The 13078-nt window shown below is 46.8% G+C and overlaps 2 protein-coding genes across 6 annotated transcripts in view; one reads left to right on the forward strand and one right to left on the reverse strand.

The window, feature by feature from the left end:
• Positions 1–13078, forward strand: part of LOC126522597 (hepatocyte growth factor receptor-like) — a 566006-nt gene that overhangs the window by 289788 nt on the left and 263140 nt on the right. The window lies entirely within an intron of this gene.
• Positions 1–13078, reverse strand: part of LOC126522595 (monocarboxylate transporter 10-like) — a 286846-nt gene that overhangs the window by 124823 nt on the left and 148945 nt on the right. The window contains exon 1 of one of the 2 annotated variants that reach the window (XM_050171366.3): positions 6485–8116. The exons of the other annotated variant lie outside the window; for it this stretch is intronic. Coding sequence (XP_050027323.1) covers positions 6485–7151 — 667 coding nt within the window. The 5' untranslated portion in view covers positions 7152–8116. Of the gene's footprint in view, positions 1–6484; positions 8117–13078 lie in introns of those variants that run through there. 2 annotated transcript variants of the gene reach the window in all.

Below are 13078 nucleotides of genomic sequence, written 5' to 3' on the forward strand. Positions count from 1 at the left end.
TAACCTTTCAATTCTTTGGCAGTTCTGACGAAGGGATATATATATATATATATATATATATATATATATATATATATATATATATATATATATATATATATATATATATATATATGTGTGGTAAGCCATGGAATTCTCTTTAGAACTTCGTCTTTAAGCGAGATAACACGAAGAGTTTATGAGCACGCATATACGGGCTAGGCGTGCCGTCCCATTCGGCGGGAGCGATGCACACCTCCACCGGGAGCGATGCCGCACCGCAGGCCTAACCTGTGTCCCGGCATAATTGCAAAGCGCTAAACGCTGTCGCCGCATATCTTTTCCAATAGAGGAACACAACAAGCCGTCGACGTGCTTTACGCGCGAGGAACAGGAGAGCGGAGATCTCTCTGTTTTCTTGCTTTCATCAACGAGCCTCCTAAACTCGTCGAAGCGCAGCCGCGTGCTCGGCTAGCCATGGGCCCCGAGGCGCCGGTCCGACGCCGCGGCGCTGGCTTTTTCCGGGACGACGGCGGCGGCGTCCGGTTGGGTGATTATAAATCGCGTCTACCGGGTCGGCAGCGTCCAGGCGTTTGCTCTGTTTGCGTTGTTTTGCTTCCACTCCGGTTAACTTCTTTACTGTCGTCCCTGCGGTGTTTTTCCACGTGTTTACCCCTTTTTCCCCCCACTCCCTGCTTTTCATCCGTCTCTGCGTTCTTGCGATCATCGATAGGCGCCAGCGCTCGTCCGAATCTCGGCTCGTACATACGACCTGTCCGCGAACATTCGTATGGCCGCGCGTGCGTGCGTGCGTGCGTGCTTACAACCGCGTGTTCTCCGTTCAGGAACAGAAGACGGCACTCGTTTGCAGTGTATACGTGAGCCGCCTGCTCGAGTGAAAATCGGGAGGCCGGACGATCAGAGAGAAAGAGATGAAAAGGCGTATACGGGAGAAAAACGGGTGTTCTAGGGAGAGGAAGCGGAAACGAAGGGAACAGGAAGTAAAGTATAAAAAAAGAAAGGAGCACGGCGTTCACCCGTACTTCCGGTGCTGTGCACCGCGTACAAATTACCGTGGTGCCAACGGGCGACGTTTTGGGCCAGGAGCGCTGTATAGCATTCGGCAAAGCAAGCGCCGACGTGGGTGGCGGCTAGACGCGCGCGCTCTTCCCGATCACGCCGCGTGGTCCGAAAAAAAGCGCGCGTTCCGAGGTGCCGCCTCTGACCGCGACAGGCGCGTGACGTAGATGAACGGTACGGAGCTGGCAGGAACCCTCGGCCACGAGGGAATGGTGGGTGGGCGGTTGACGAGGCACCGTTGGAGGCTTCGTAGCTGTCATCTCAGTGGAACACACGCGCGGTTGATATAGTGGTGACGTGTTGCCACATTTCTTAGTCGGTATCCAATAGCTGACGACGACTGTAGCGGTGAGCGTTGCCTTGCGATTGGTTCGCAGGAGCGTTGTTCTGCCGACCATGCGGATACTAGGCGGATGCTTGGTATGTATTGTCAGGTTTAACTGGACGTGCTAGATGGAAGGGTTAGAAGTAAAACGCTTCCAGTTGCATTATTGCGCATTCAGCAAAAAAAAAAAAAAGAAGAAGAAGAAGAAAGAGGCGTTATCGCACAACGGCGCTATCACATCGAGCGTCATCACTCACAGGTTGAATAATAGTGGGGGACAAAGAAACATGCTTAGAGTTCTTAATGATGATGTACCGTTCAAAGAGAAAGAAAAGCAACCAGAGGAAAGACAAGAAAGTTTACAAAACGATCCCTTAGATTTCTGCCTTACACTTGGTAAAATAGAAAATGTGAAAAGAAACACCTAGACATTGAGCACTTCGTGCATGCACGAGCATGCAGAGTGCAATTATAGATGGTCAGTCAGGCCGGCGCACTCCAGGAACTGAACTCGCGTGCTAATAGCTTCTTCTTTATTTTTCTTCGTAGCAGCGACGGATGTGACCCCGGTCCGAGTATATTTTACCCAGAAGATTGTCTGGGATCTAGCCAATTTAAAATTGCTTTGAGAGGAAGAAGCACTCAACGTCTACCGGGGAGAGGTGCGCAGTAGATGTTCGATAGTTTCCTTGCACCTACAGGAGTCGCACGACAGACTAGCGGTCATTCCAACACTGTAGGAATAAGCGTCATAAACGACCCTCCCAGCCATAAGGGGTACAACAGTAATGCTTCGCAGCGGGAGAGGCTTTATAATTAATGCGTTCTGCCAGTACTTACCTGCTAAGCTGCGAGAAATAAGTTTCATTAAAGCAATCGACTGCCTTTGGAACGAGCTATGGAAGAAAAGAAAACGGTGTGTCTCGCTAAGAGATCGGCGAACAGTAGCAGGGTTTCGAAAAGCAAACACGAATAGTCGGTATTATATTTGCGATAAATAGCTTATGAAGCTGGGCAGCTCACACTTAGAAAAATGTTTTTTTTTTAGCTCCCTAGAAGACTCAATAAGAATTCAGTTTTCGTTGAGTATTTCTTCCGAGTTGTTATAACACATTCGCCATTGATATTAAAATAGAGTTCGTAATCGTCGTTTGATTGAAACTCTAGTGAGCACATCAACATCTTTCATTTACTTTTGTATAGGTGTGTGGTAAACCACGCTAAAAATGTGAAATAATGAAAGACAAAGTATGACAACTTTAGTGACATAACTTTTCTGTTTTGTTTCTTACTTTTTCTGTAGATTTACTAAAATATATGCGTGGGTTTTTCCCGTCATTTTGCAGGAAATTTCTTTTTTCATAGTTCGTTCTTTTATCGGAGTAACTATCGCTCCCTTTGTGACTACAGATAACACGAAGTATGATAAAGTCAAATGCAGCGATGCGGCTGCGGGAGGTCATACAATTATGTATAAGCACGCTAAACACACGCACGAAAAAAAAGAGAGAAAGCGCAAGACCTGGCACGATACGCGACACATCGTAGTATCAACTCTACACGTATACTACATGGCTATGTTATTAGTGGCATTGACTGGTGCGGTGAGCAGATGTATCTTTTTTATAAAAATTGGCGCTTTCCCAGGAGTCCTACGCCCGGTTCGCAGCAAGAAGTGCTCAGAAAGCTTGTGTGACAACGCTTAGATTTCATCTAAGGCTTCTAAAATAATGGACCGCAGTCAACACACCCGTATACGTATGAACAACGAGACCAGACACTAAAACCTGCAGCAGCGAATCTTCAAAGTCAAGCAAGGCTTCTCATTTTGGGCTTCACAAGTTGCACCTTTCAATAGTGCCGCTGTGTGTATGGGTAGAGTACACGATTGCGATTGTGCACAAAAGCATACCGTCCACTGTTGCGTTACCGTACATCGCACATCGACCGAGAGACGTTCATTCATCGGGTACAAAAAAAAAGGAATCAGAAAGAAAAAAACGCAGTGACGGTGAATTTTGGGGTGATACATACATATATATATATATATATATATATATATATATGTATATCAAGTGAGGTTACACCTCCACGCTATAGTCTTCAGATCTCGCACCTCCGAGCTTTTCTTGCTGTTACAGTATTTTTGTTGTTGTTTTTTTCTTTCTTTTACCGGGTCGGATTTTGAGCACATAACAAAGGATAAAACTGCCTCCGCAAGATTTACGAGTCATCACGTCGCGAAAGCCACGACCACACATACAGATACGCCTGGCCGTAATCACGATATATGCTACGTCAGAAGCCGTCGCTGTTCTTCGTTCGAGCGCATGTCCGGAAACGATTACGCTTACATGTATACGTGGCAGCGCCCGCAAAAGCGATGATATGGTAGGCAAGCATAGCGGGGACTTCTCATCAAGGCCGCGATGACAATGTGGCCCGGACGCGGTCCAGTGTCGTCTTTTCATATACCACGAGGTCGACACAGATCAATATGAACCGCATCGGGCAGAAACAAACGCACACAACCGAGACGTGGAGCTGCTCAAGTGCAACTGACAGCTCTACACGAACGCAGCACATAGGATATTGAATTTTCCGTGTTCTTGTTTTTCCCCAAATATTTGTGCCTGAGCTTACTACCAAAATCACTTAGTTTTGACAACTAGGCCACACAACTCTTGGTATTCTTGCACCTAGTGTTACCAATGAATTATGAGAAACAATCTCAAGATCTCTCACTGCTGTCGAGGCGGTAGTGGCCAATATATGGCGTCGAGATGCGATATGCGTTTTTTTGGGGATCTTAGTTTTACTTTTCCACATGATCTTTGATTTAAGATGTATTTATTGCGTATCTTGATATTTCTTTAATTATACTGCTCTAGTACTTGATAACGCACAGAGTACATTTTCAACATTTGCTTATAGACTGCGTCTTCGGTTCATTTGAGGTCACCACTGCGAAAATGTATAAAAAACGTTACCGATATCGCTTGCAGCGCTCACTTACCGTATAAGATAATTGAACAAAACACCCTCTCCTGCTGCGATGCTAATATAGCGGCCTGAATTCATTCAAGTTTCGTGCACCGTCAACCGAAACATTTCACGCACGTGTTTTGAGGATCGTTACGGGCTGCTCACGTTAGGGTCTAGGAATTCAAAACATTTCTGATGCATTTTGTGATCATATGGGACAGCGGTGAGGGCGGGGATGAAAGCTAATTGCTTCACATACCTTTACTCGAGAAAGCCCAACGTATCCTTTTTGATGTGCTGAATTTGATGCCTCGAATTGTTGATTTAAGCAATGAAAATTTAACGCAGTACCCTAGTAGCGTTTTTGGCACACTAAAGCGAAAATTTAGTGTTTTTGCACACTAAAGTGAAAATTTAGTTATGGATAGCTCAGCAATCCTTAAGATCAGAAAAAATGATTCAGTTCCTATATTAAGTAAATTGTACCTCAAATACCCTTTGATTGTCTTGGTACAATAGTGCTCTCTGTCAATAGAATTAAAGGTAACCAATTCGCTTCTAATCTTCCTTGATTTGGAATAGTGTTTGTGCTATATGGGGTTAAATTACCGCAGGATGTTGCTAAATGCTGTATGATGGGCAAACCACACCACGAAAATTGCATCAATTGAACAGCGTGGTCACGTATGGGATCAAAGCATCTAGCATAATTTTAAGCTATCCAACCCGTTTGCGCCTTGAATTGTACTGGTCCTTCAAGATTCCCCATGTGAAAATTGTTCGCTAAACCTCGGAAAGAACGGGAATCATCAGTCGGTAATGTCAGCTTTATTGTCTCTAGTTTATTCTTTCGGTGGTGATAGTTGCGAGTAACAAGCGATATTGAAAGATGACAACATCTTTGCTCAATACAGACTGAACTTTTGTAAATCGTCACGCTCAGTCCACCCACTCTTAACGCAGGAAAGCTGAACGCAGAAGCGCACGTCTTTCATCCGCTCAGCGCCGTATCCCTCGACATGGGCACCCTATCGCCTCTTGCGGTCAGCGTTCTTATGCACGGCATATAACAGGCCGTACAGCCTACACCGGAGGTCTCATGAGACTTCCGACAGACCGAATGGCCGTAACATCATATTTTTTGTCAGTTCTTTTCTCTGTCTTTTCTTTCTCTCTTCTTTTTTTTTTGCGCTTACAGGGTGCTGTAAACTGCAGCCGCCGTCGGTTGTCGCTATGGCAACGGTCGAGCCGCTGTCTCGTACCCCTATGTTTGACGTGTGATGTCAGATCAGTTGGTGGGCGTTTCTGCGAACGAAACAACGACAGCCTTTTACACTGGCCGTCAAATCATTACTCAACATTTATTTTTCGTTCTGCTACGTTTAGCAACGAAGAAAGTCAAGTTTTTAGGCCACTTGGCACGGTAACCATTGCGAAAACGCGTTATCAATAGCCGATATTACAGGGCCTTTCGTTCGTAGCACTATTTGTCTTCGTCCATAAGCCTGCGATTATAATATGCCGTATTTGTTATTGGATTGGTCGGAATCTGTCCTTATGCGAACCGTTCTAGTCCGCTAAGTGCTTAGTATATAATATCACATTACATTGTTGTGATAATTGACGGCAATGATTTTGAAAAATTATGTCACTTACCAATTTACCGAGGGTCACAAGACATGCCTACTATAGCTGAAAGTTCCTGAACGTAGTCAGCCATTCTGTAGCGAAGGAGTCGTCTCCAATTAGAACACGCGCGATACGAATGCTGTTGTACGTTCTCGAACGTAAGCGAGAACGAGTGATTGTGGGAATATACTGTGGTGGGCGCGTACAGGTAGCGGACGGAGTTGACCCGTCCGTAAAGATTTTGACAACCGACGACTTGCTTACCACTATCATTGTGCATCGTGTGTTACTTCCTTTTTCTGGGCACTAGTTCGCCCAATAAAGAGGTAGATTTGTGACTGACAGTTTTGGCAGTGCCCTGGCTCTTCACCGTCGCTATACAACGGGACGCTATAGGGGACCACATATTCATCTTTCTCAATACGAATTGGAACCCAGTAGCGCGTTATATAGCTCGCGATTACAAGACAACGCGCAATGCCATACCTGCGTGCAAGGTGTAGGCTTCGTCGTCGTCGTGGAACTGCTGCCTGATGACGATCAGGAGCAGTCCGTAGGCGCCCTGCACGCCGTGCGTGAGCATGTGCACCAGCAGCGCGCACGCGCACACCACCCAACCCCAGCCGCCCTCCGGGTAGTAGTGCTGCCGGATGGTCGACACGCTGGGCTTCTCGAGCGCGGCCTTGGACACGCCGGGCACGTCGCCGCCTTCCTGGGTCTCGCGCCGGATGGCGTCCAGCACGCACGAGACGCTGGGCGACCGCCGCACGGCCTCGTTGTTCTGGATGCCCTGGCTGATGTAGTAGGGACTCCTGGGGTCCGTCGACACGGCCGACTTGGAGCGGTACTGGCGCGGCCGCGGACACCGGAGCACCGCGGCGGCCACGGCGCCGCAGCTCTTCGCGTCGCCGTTGCCTTCGGTCGAGTGGCCGCCGGTCGAGGCGTCGGCTCCCGAGATCCGTTCATCGTCGGCCTGTGCGACGGTGCCGGCTTCGGCGACGCGAACGACTTTGGACGAGGGAGCAGCCTTGCCCTCGGAGGGAGCTGCTTTGGAGGTGGACGGTCCGGGGTCGTTGTTCTCAAGGCACGCGGTCGACGTGGACGGCTGCGGCCACAGCTCTTCCGGCAGGTTCTCCGGACGCGCTATGGGCATGCTGCGGCGCGGTGGCCCGCATGGTACAGGCTGGGCGCAGGGCGGCGGGTGGAGCGGCAACGGCGGCTAGCGGACGGTGCCGTCAGTGCAGGCAGGGTGAAGCGTGACGGAAACGTACGTTGCGCGCGTGTTGTAGGCACGTCCGAAATCTTGTCGGAGTGCACCCTCGAAAATTCACTGAAATGGTTCGGGTTACGTTGTCTCGTGACTGCACAAGCGCGTACGATTGTCGGAGGGGGAGAGGAGATGGTGGTTTTGTTCGCCGGAGAAATATTCAGCTTGACGTTAGTAGTGGGTATAAAAGTTCTGTCTCCTGTTGAAGTGCGACTGCTCCTTTCAGTCGGACAAATTCAACACTGCGTCACCAAACGTTGCACGAAGCACACATCTACGGTGGTTCGCGGGCAGATCGGCGCACCAAGCTTTCTTTCTGTGGAAGATCTCTGAAAAATTCATAATTAAATTTTGACGAGAAAGAAAGAAAAGGCACGTAAACGGTCAGCGTACTTTACCACAGGTGGAGGAAGTTGATTTCAAGACGCTCACTTCGCGGCGGCAGGGAACCACCTTTCACGCACGAACAGGCGCGTCTTACAAACAGGTGGCCGGAAAGGTGAAACTCACAAAGGGAAGTAATCGGGGGACAACACTTCGGCTATCGCACGCATCGTTGTAAACACACAACACGTACACGTGGAGGCGTGCGCTTAGGTCGGAGGCAACGCGAAGAGGCACAAATCCACCGGCAGGTTCCGTGTTTTCTATCTGAGCGACGGGCACCCGATCTCCGCAGCTTCCGAAGGGAAACGCGGTCGCCGATCACCTGGCGGCGGCTTGATACAGAGAGAGAGAGAGAAGGGGAGGGAGAGACAGGAGGGTCGAAGCTACGCGAAACAACGCACAAACGCGCCGGAAAGGTTGAAGCACCTCCAGAGCGCGCGCGGCGTCGGTAGCGACTGCGCCGGGAGCGGTCTCCACAGCTTCACCGTCGGGAGCCGACTGAATCGAAGCTCGCGCGCCCGGCCCCTCCCCGGCGGTGCGCGTAAAAAGAAGGGGGTCGCGCGGGCGCGCGTGCGTGCGTAAAGCGGGCGGTTGCCGCCGCGTGCGTAGGTTGCGGTGGGAGCGGAGGAGAAGCCCGCTTTTCGTCCCCCCTCCTCCTCTTCCCCCGGCGATTCTTCTTCCTCTCTTCCTTCCGGACTTCCTTTCCTCATTCCTCGGCCGCTCGCGTCTTGTTGTTCGCGCGTCCGCCGCGGAATTAGATGTGGAAGAGTCTCGTGAGCCTACTGTGATCGAATCATAAGAGACGCGAAAGCGCTCCCGTAAAACGTAACGCTGAGTGCCTGCGACTCTTTCTTGGGACACTACGTGTGCAGGAGAGCGATTTTGTTGGTGTGTATGCTCCGATAGTATTGCAGCTGTGTGTGTATATATATATATATATATATATATATATATATATATATATATATATATATATATATATATATATATATATATATAGAATAGGTGTACGCAAGAGGATATGTTATTTGTAACTCGTGACTTTGCTATTCTTTAAATATATATATATATATATATATATATATATATATATATATATATATATATATATATATATATATATATATATACACGAGAAAGAAGGTAATTGAAGGCCTGATTTTTATTAGTCGCATCATAAGACGCTAACGAACAATGACACCAAGGACAGCATAGGAGAAAATACATGTACTTATTGATTGTATTAAACAAATGATTAATTAATGGAAATGAAAGTGGATGAAAAAGCAACTGGCCGCAGGTGGGGCACGAACTCGCGTCTTCGCATTAGGCATGCGATGCTCTTGCCAAGTGAGCTACCGCAGCGGCATTTTCCCATTCACTTTCTGGGGCATTTATGTTTATGGTTGATCAAACTAAACCTGGCAGTGTTAGCCTACGACCATGACGGCGAATGTGGAACATCCTTTCTTGTCGCAGGCCTCATGTGTACGTGATCTTTTTGGGTGAAGGCAAGTGGTTGATAAACCCACACATGCTACCTGAAGGCCTCGATGATACCGGATTCCAGGCCTCGCAATGTAATGAACGAGAAGAAAAGAAGCCAAGGGCCCAGCCTGCGTGTCCCACCTGCGGCCAGTTGCTTTCTTATCCACTTTCATTTTCACTAATTAATTATTTCTTTGATTTCATTAATAAGTACATGTAATTTCTACTATGCAGTCCTTGGTGTCTGTTGGCTTCTTATGATATGGCTAATAAAAATCGGGCCCCTGGTTTCCTTTCTTTTCTTTCTGGGGGTCTCGAATCCGGCAACATTGATGCCTTTAGGTAGCATGCGTGGGTTTATTAACCAGTTGCCTTGTCCCAAGAAGATCACGTACACGGGACGCCTGCGACAAAAAAAAAGATGTTCCATATCTGCCGTCAAGACCGTGAGATGTGGCGCTGGCTAACACTCCAAGGTTTAGTCCTAGTAGATAAACATAAGTACCCCAGAAAATGGATGGGAAAACCGTGCTGCGGTAGGTCAAATGGCAGGAGTATCGGACGCGTAATGCGAAGACGCGGATTCGTAGCCCACAGGCCAGTTATATTTTTTTTTCATCCACTGTCAATTCGATTAACTTAACTTTTCTTCAATTGAATTGATAAGGTCATGTAATTTCCCCTATGCTGTTCTTGGTGGTATTGTTTGTTGGCTTCTTATGATATATATATATATATATATATATATATATATATATATATATATATATATATATATATATAAGCTTCGGTTGAAATTGAAATGTAGAGATAACGAAGACAAGAGAAATGAAAGTGGAAAAGAAAACGTACCGCCGATGGGATCCGAACCCAGAACCTTCGCATCACGCGTGCAATGCACTACCATTTGTGCTGCGGCGTCGGCCATCATGCCACCCACAAATTTGGTTATTGATGTGCAATATGTAGGCCTAGACCTAGGAACGTTAGCCATTTTTGGCCAACATATTTTTTTGACCGATGACGTCACGTAACACGTGAACCTATTGGAGAGCAGGAACGCGGCTAATAAACCATCTAATACTACATGCCTGCCATGTCGGAGACCCTCGCTATCAATTAACGAGAAAAATGGAAGCAGAGGCGCTCTATTTCATTTAATCATGACCGTGTGCAACCAAGAGGCATGAAAACCAAGAAAGAACGTAAGGTTAATTAGCTGTGGTTAACGTGCACGTTAAGTTTCTTGGTTATTTCTTGCGTGCGCGCGTTTAGTGATATATTAAGGACTTGTGAATAAGAGTCACCGAGTTACATGGTATTGTACATCTCCGTGAATCGCGACTTTCACATAACCTAGGTATATACCTCGTACCCTTATATAACCTCTTACTGGCTCTTACCTCTTACTGGTTCTTGAGGGCGACAGAATTGGACAGGCGGCTGTAGCCTGAACAGGTGTTGACAGTGCTTCAAGTGTCACTGTGCTGTGTGATGACAGTATTCAGTGACAGTGACCGACTGTGATTGTGTGTCTATTCTCCTTCCTTTCCTTATCTCTACTTTTTTACCACTTTACCTCCCCCTCCCCTCTCTCCCCAGCGTAGGGTAGCCAACCGGACCTTTTCTCTGGTTAACCTCCCTGCCTTTCCCCTTTCCTTTCTCTCTCTCTCTCTCTCTACTGGCAGACTTCTTTTGCCTTAAAGGGACACTGTAGTGAAACACTGAATCAGTTTATATTGATAAATATTTTCGGAGAACTCTACTTTCGTTGATATCGCGGTAATAACGTCAATTATTAGAAAAAGAAATGGCCGTCAAAGTTTCCGCAACCTCAAGGCCGGTACGTCAGTGTGACGTCACGGACTGCAAAGTTAACTTTTTAGAATTTAGGCCATCTTGGTTCGAAGTTCTTGAAATTTGCGACGTCTACTCTTTGGTTGTTTTAGAATACATTGTATACCATCTTTACGGATGAAAACTTAACTGAGCTTGAGCAGACGGCATCGAAATCCGTTACGTCAGCTGTGAGCTTGTGTGGGAATTTCAAGGTGGCGTCAGCTCTCGTCCTCCGTTCTTGCGTCTTTTATGGCGCACCAAGCGTGCGTCTTCTACACAATAACACACAACAACGCGTTCGTGTTCTTTTGACGGGATATCATCCGCGTGCATTGATAATTCAACTGTAGTTAGAAGGTGATCAAGGAGACCATCCAACGTTTGATTAATCAGCATAGGGCTGAGTGCCTTGGGAGACGCCGCGTCAGGTGTAATGCGCAATAGAAGGGCCATGATCGGTGCTCACAAAGAATGATCTCAGAAAGAGAGGTAACTGTACATTGAGCAAGGCATCCAGCCACCCACGCCTACCAAAGATTGCGGCGTGTATGACGTCATATGCCCCTTTGACGTCTAGAAAGAATGCAGCGCAGATAAACTTCCAGCCTTTTAACGCGTTAGCATTAAGAGTGTCAAAATGGAAAAAGAGGTGTAGGTGCGTGGAGTGTCTGAAGCCGGTATAGGTATAGGGAGGACAGGAGAGCTTAGAAAAGTGTGTAGGTGTACGCATATATATATATATATATATATGCGGTTTAAATCATAGATCCGGGAACTCAAAGAGATGCGACGTAGTGCTAATGCATTTTTTCTCTCATTTGCCGCCAAACCACCATTGAATTTCTTGGTCCTCTATTACCAGGTCGATGACACATTGTCAAATAGACGAACGACCACGCCGGAAACCTGCCGTGGCGTCTGGGCAGACATTACGGCATTCCGTATACCTCTGCAGCCGTGCAAGGATCATCGTCTACATCACCTTGCCCGCACAGTTGGCTAATGCGGTTGGGCAGTATGATGCAACTTCCAACGAAGACGTGCCACGTTTCAGAAGTAGAACTAGGTGTTTAGTATTTTGGCGCAGGGATAGGACGTCATCTTGCCATGATGATACCTTAAGTGACCCACTGCTTTAAGGGATGATAAATGCTACATTTGGCTACATTCGACGTCTTCTACACTGCAGATGTTCCGCTACGGCGGGTATTTCTAGAATATGCACGAACTAATATTGTGAACTCGTGCAGGGAACTGCCGAAAGAGACGATAAAGGATTGAATGTGTGACCTTGCAGGAAGATGGCTTGATTAGATTATCAAAAGAGTAATTGCGACAGAATTTCAGCTGACAAGGTAAAATGTCCCATATTGAGAGCAAAGAAGACGAGAGGAAAAATGGGAAGACTAGTCACTGTAAAGACCGACTGAATCTTCTGTGCTTGTCACAGGGTGAAGGAAATAAAAACAAGTATTAATAAAACGAAAATAAATACAACTAAATAAAACTAAATAAAATAGCAATTTCTCTCAGTTATTTACTTATTATTTATTTTGACATACTGCCGACCAATTCTTTGGTCGTAGCAGAAGAGACACAGAAAGATTCAGAGCAGCATACAAAACCTCAAACAGGCGAGCATAAAAGTGGGCAACAAAGCCAGATACAAAAGAGAAAGGAACATTTACAGAACTAACAGAATATAACATAGGTAACATTGTACATTAGCAAAGATTCCAGTGCTCGCTGCCAGCACGTCTTCAAAATATTTGTAGTCGAAGATGATCGTCGTCCACCTTCCTCAGCTTCCTTCTACAAGCGGTCCTAGGCGGAATATTCCTTTGAAGTGTTTTTTTATTTGTTATTGTTTCGCACCTGATCAGTGCATGCTTATGACGCAAGAAATAAATGGCGTTGACACTTTAGGCTTGAAGATCCAGGCTGTCTGTCACCAACACTTAGCGTAGATCCATTTCGCTGACCGTTTATCATTTCTTTTTCTCGGGCATAGGTTCATCTTGCGCATAGCCGCATCTGTTATTCAGGCTAGGCTGCGAAGGCTGCATGCGCGCAAAGGAGCCGCCAATTTAAATTCATTT

The sequence above is a fragment of the Dermacentor andersoni genome, chromosome 6 (genome assembly GCF_023375885.2).
Source record: "Dermacentor andersoni chromosome 6, qqDerAnde1_hic_scaffold, whole genome shotgun sequence".
Lineage (NCBI taxonomy): Eukaryota > Metazoa > Arthropoda > Arachnida > Ixodida > Ixodidae > Dermacentor > Dermacentor andersoni.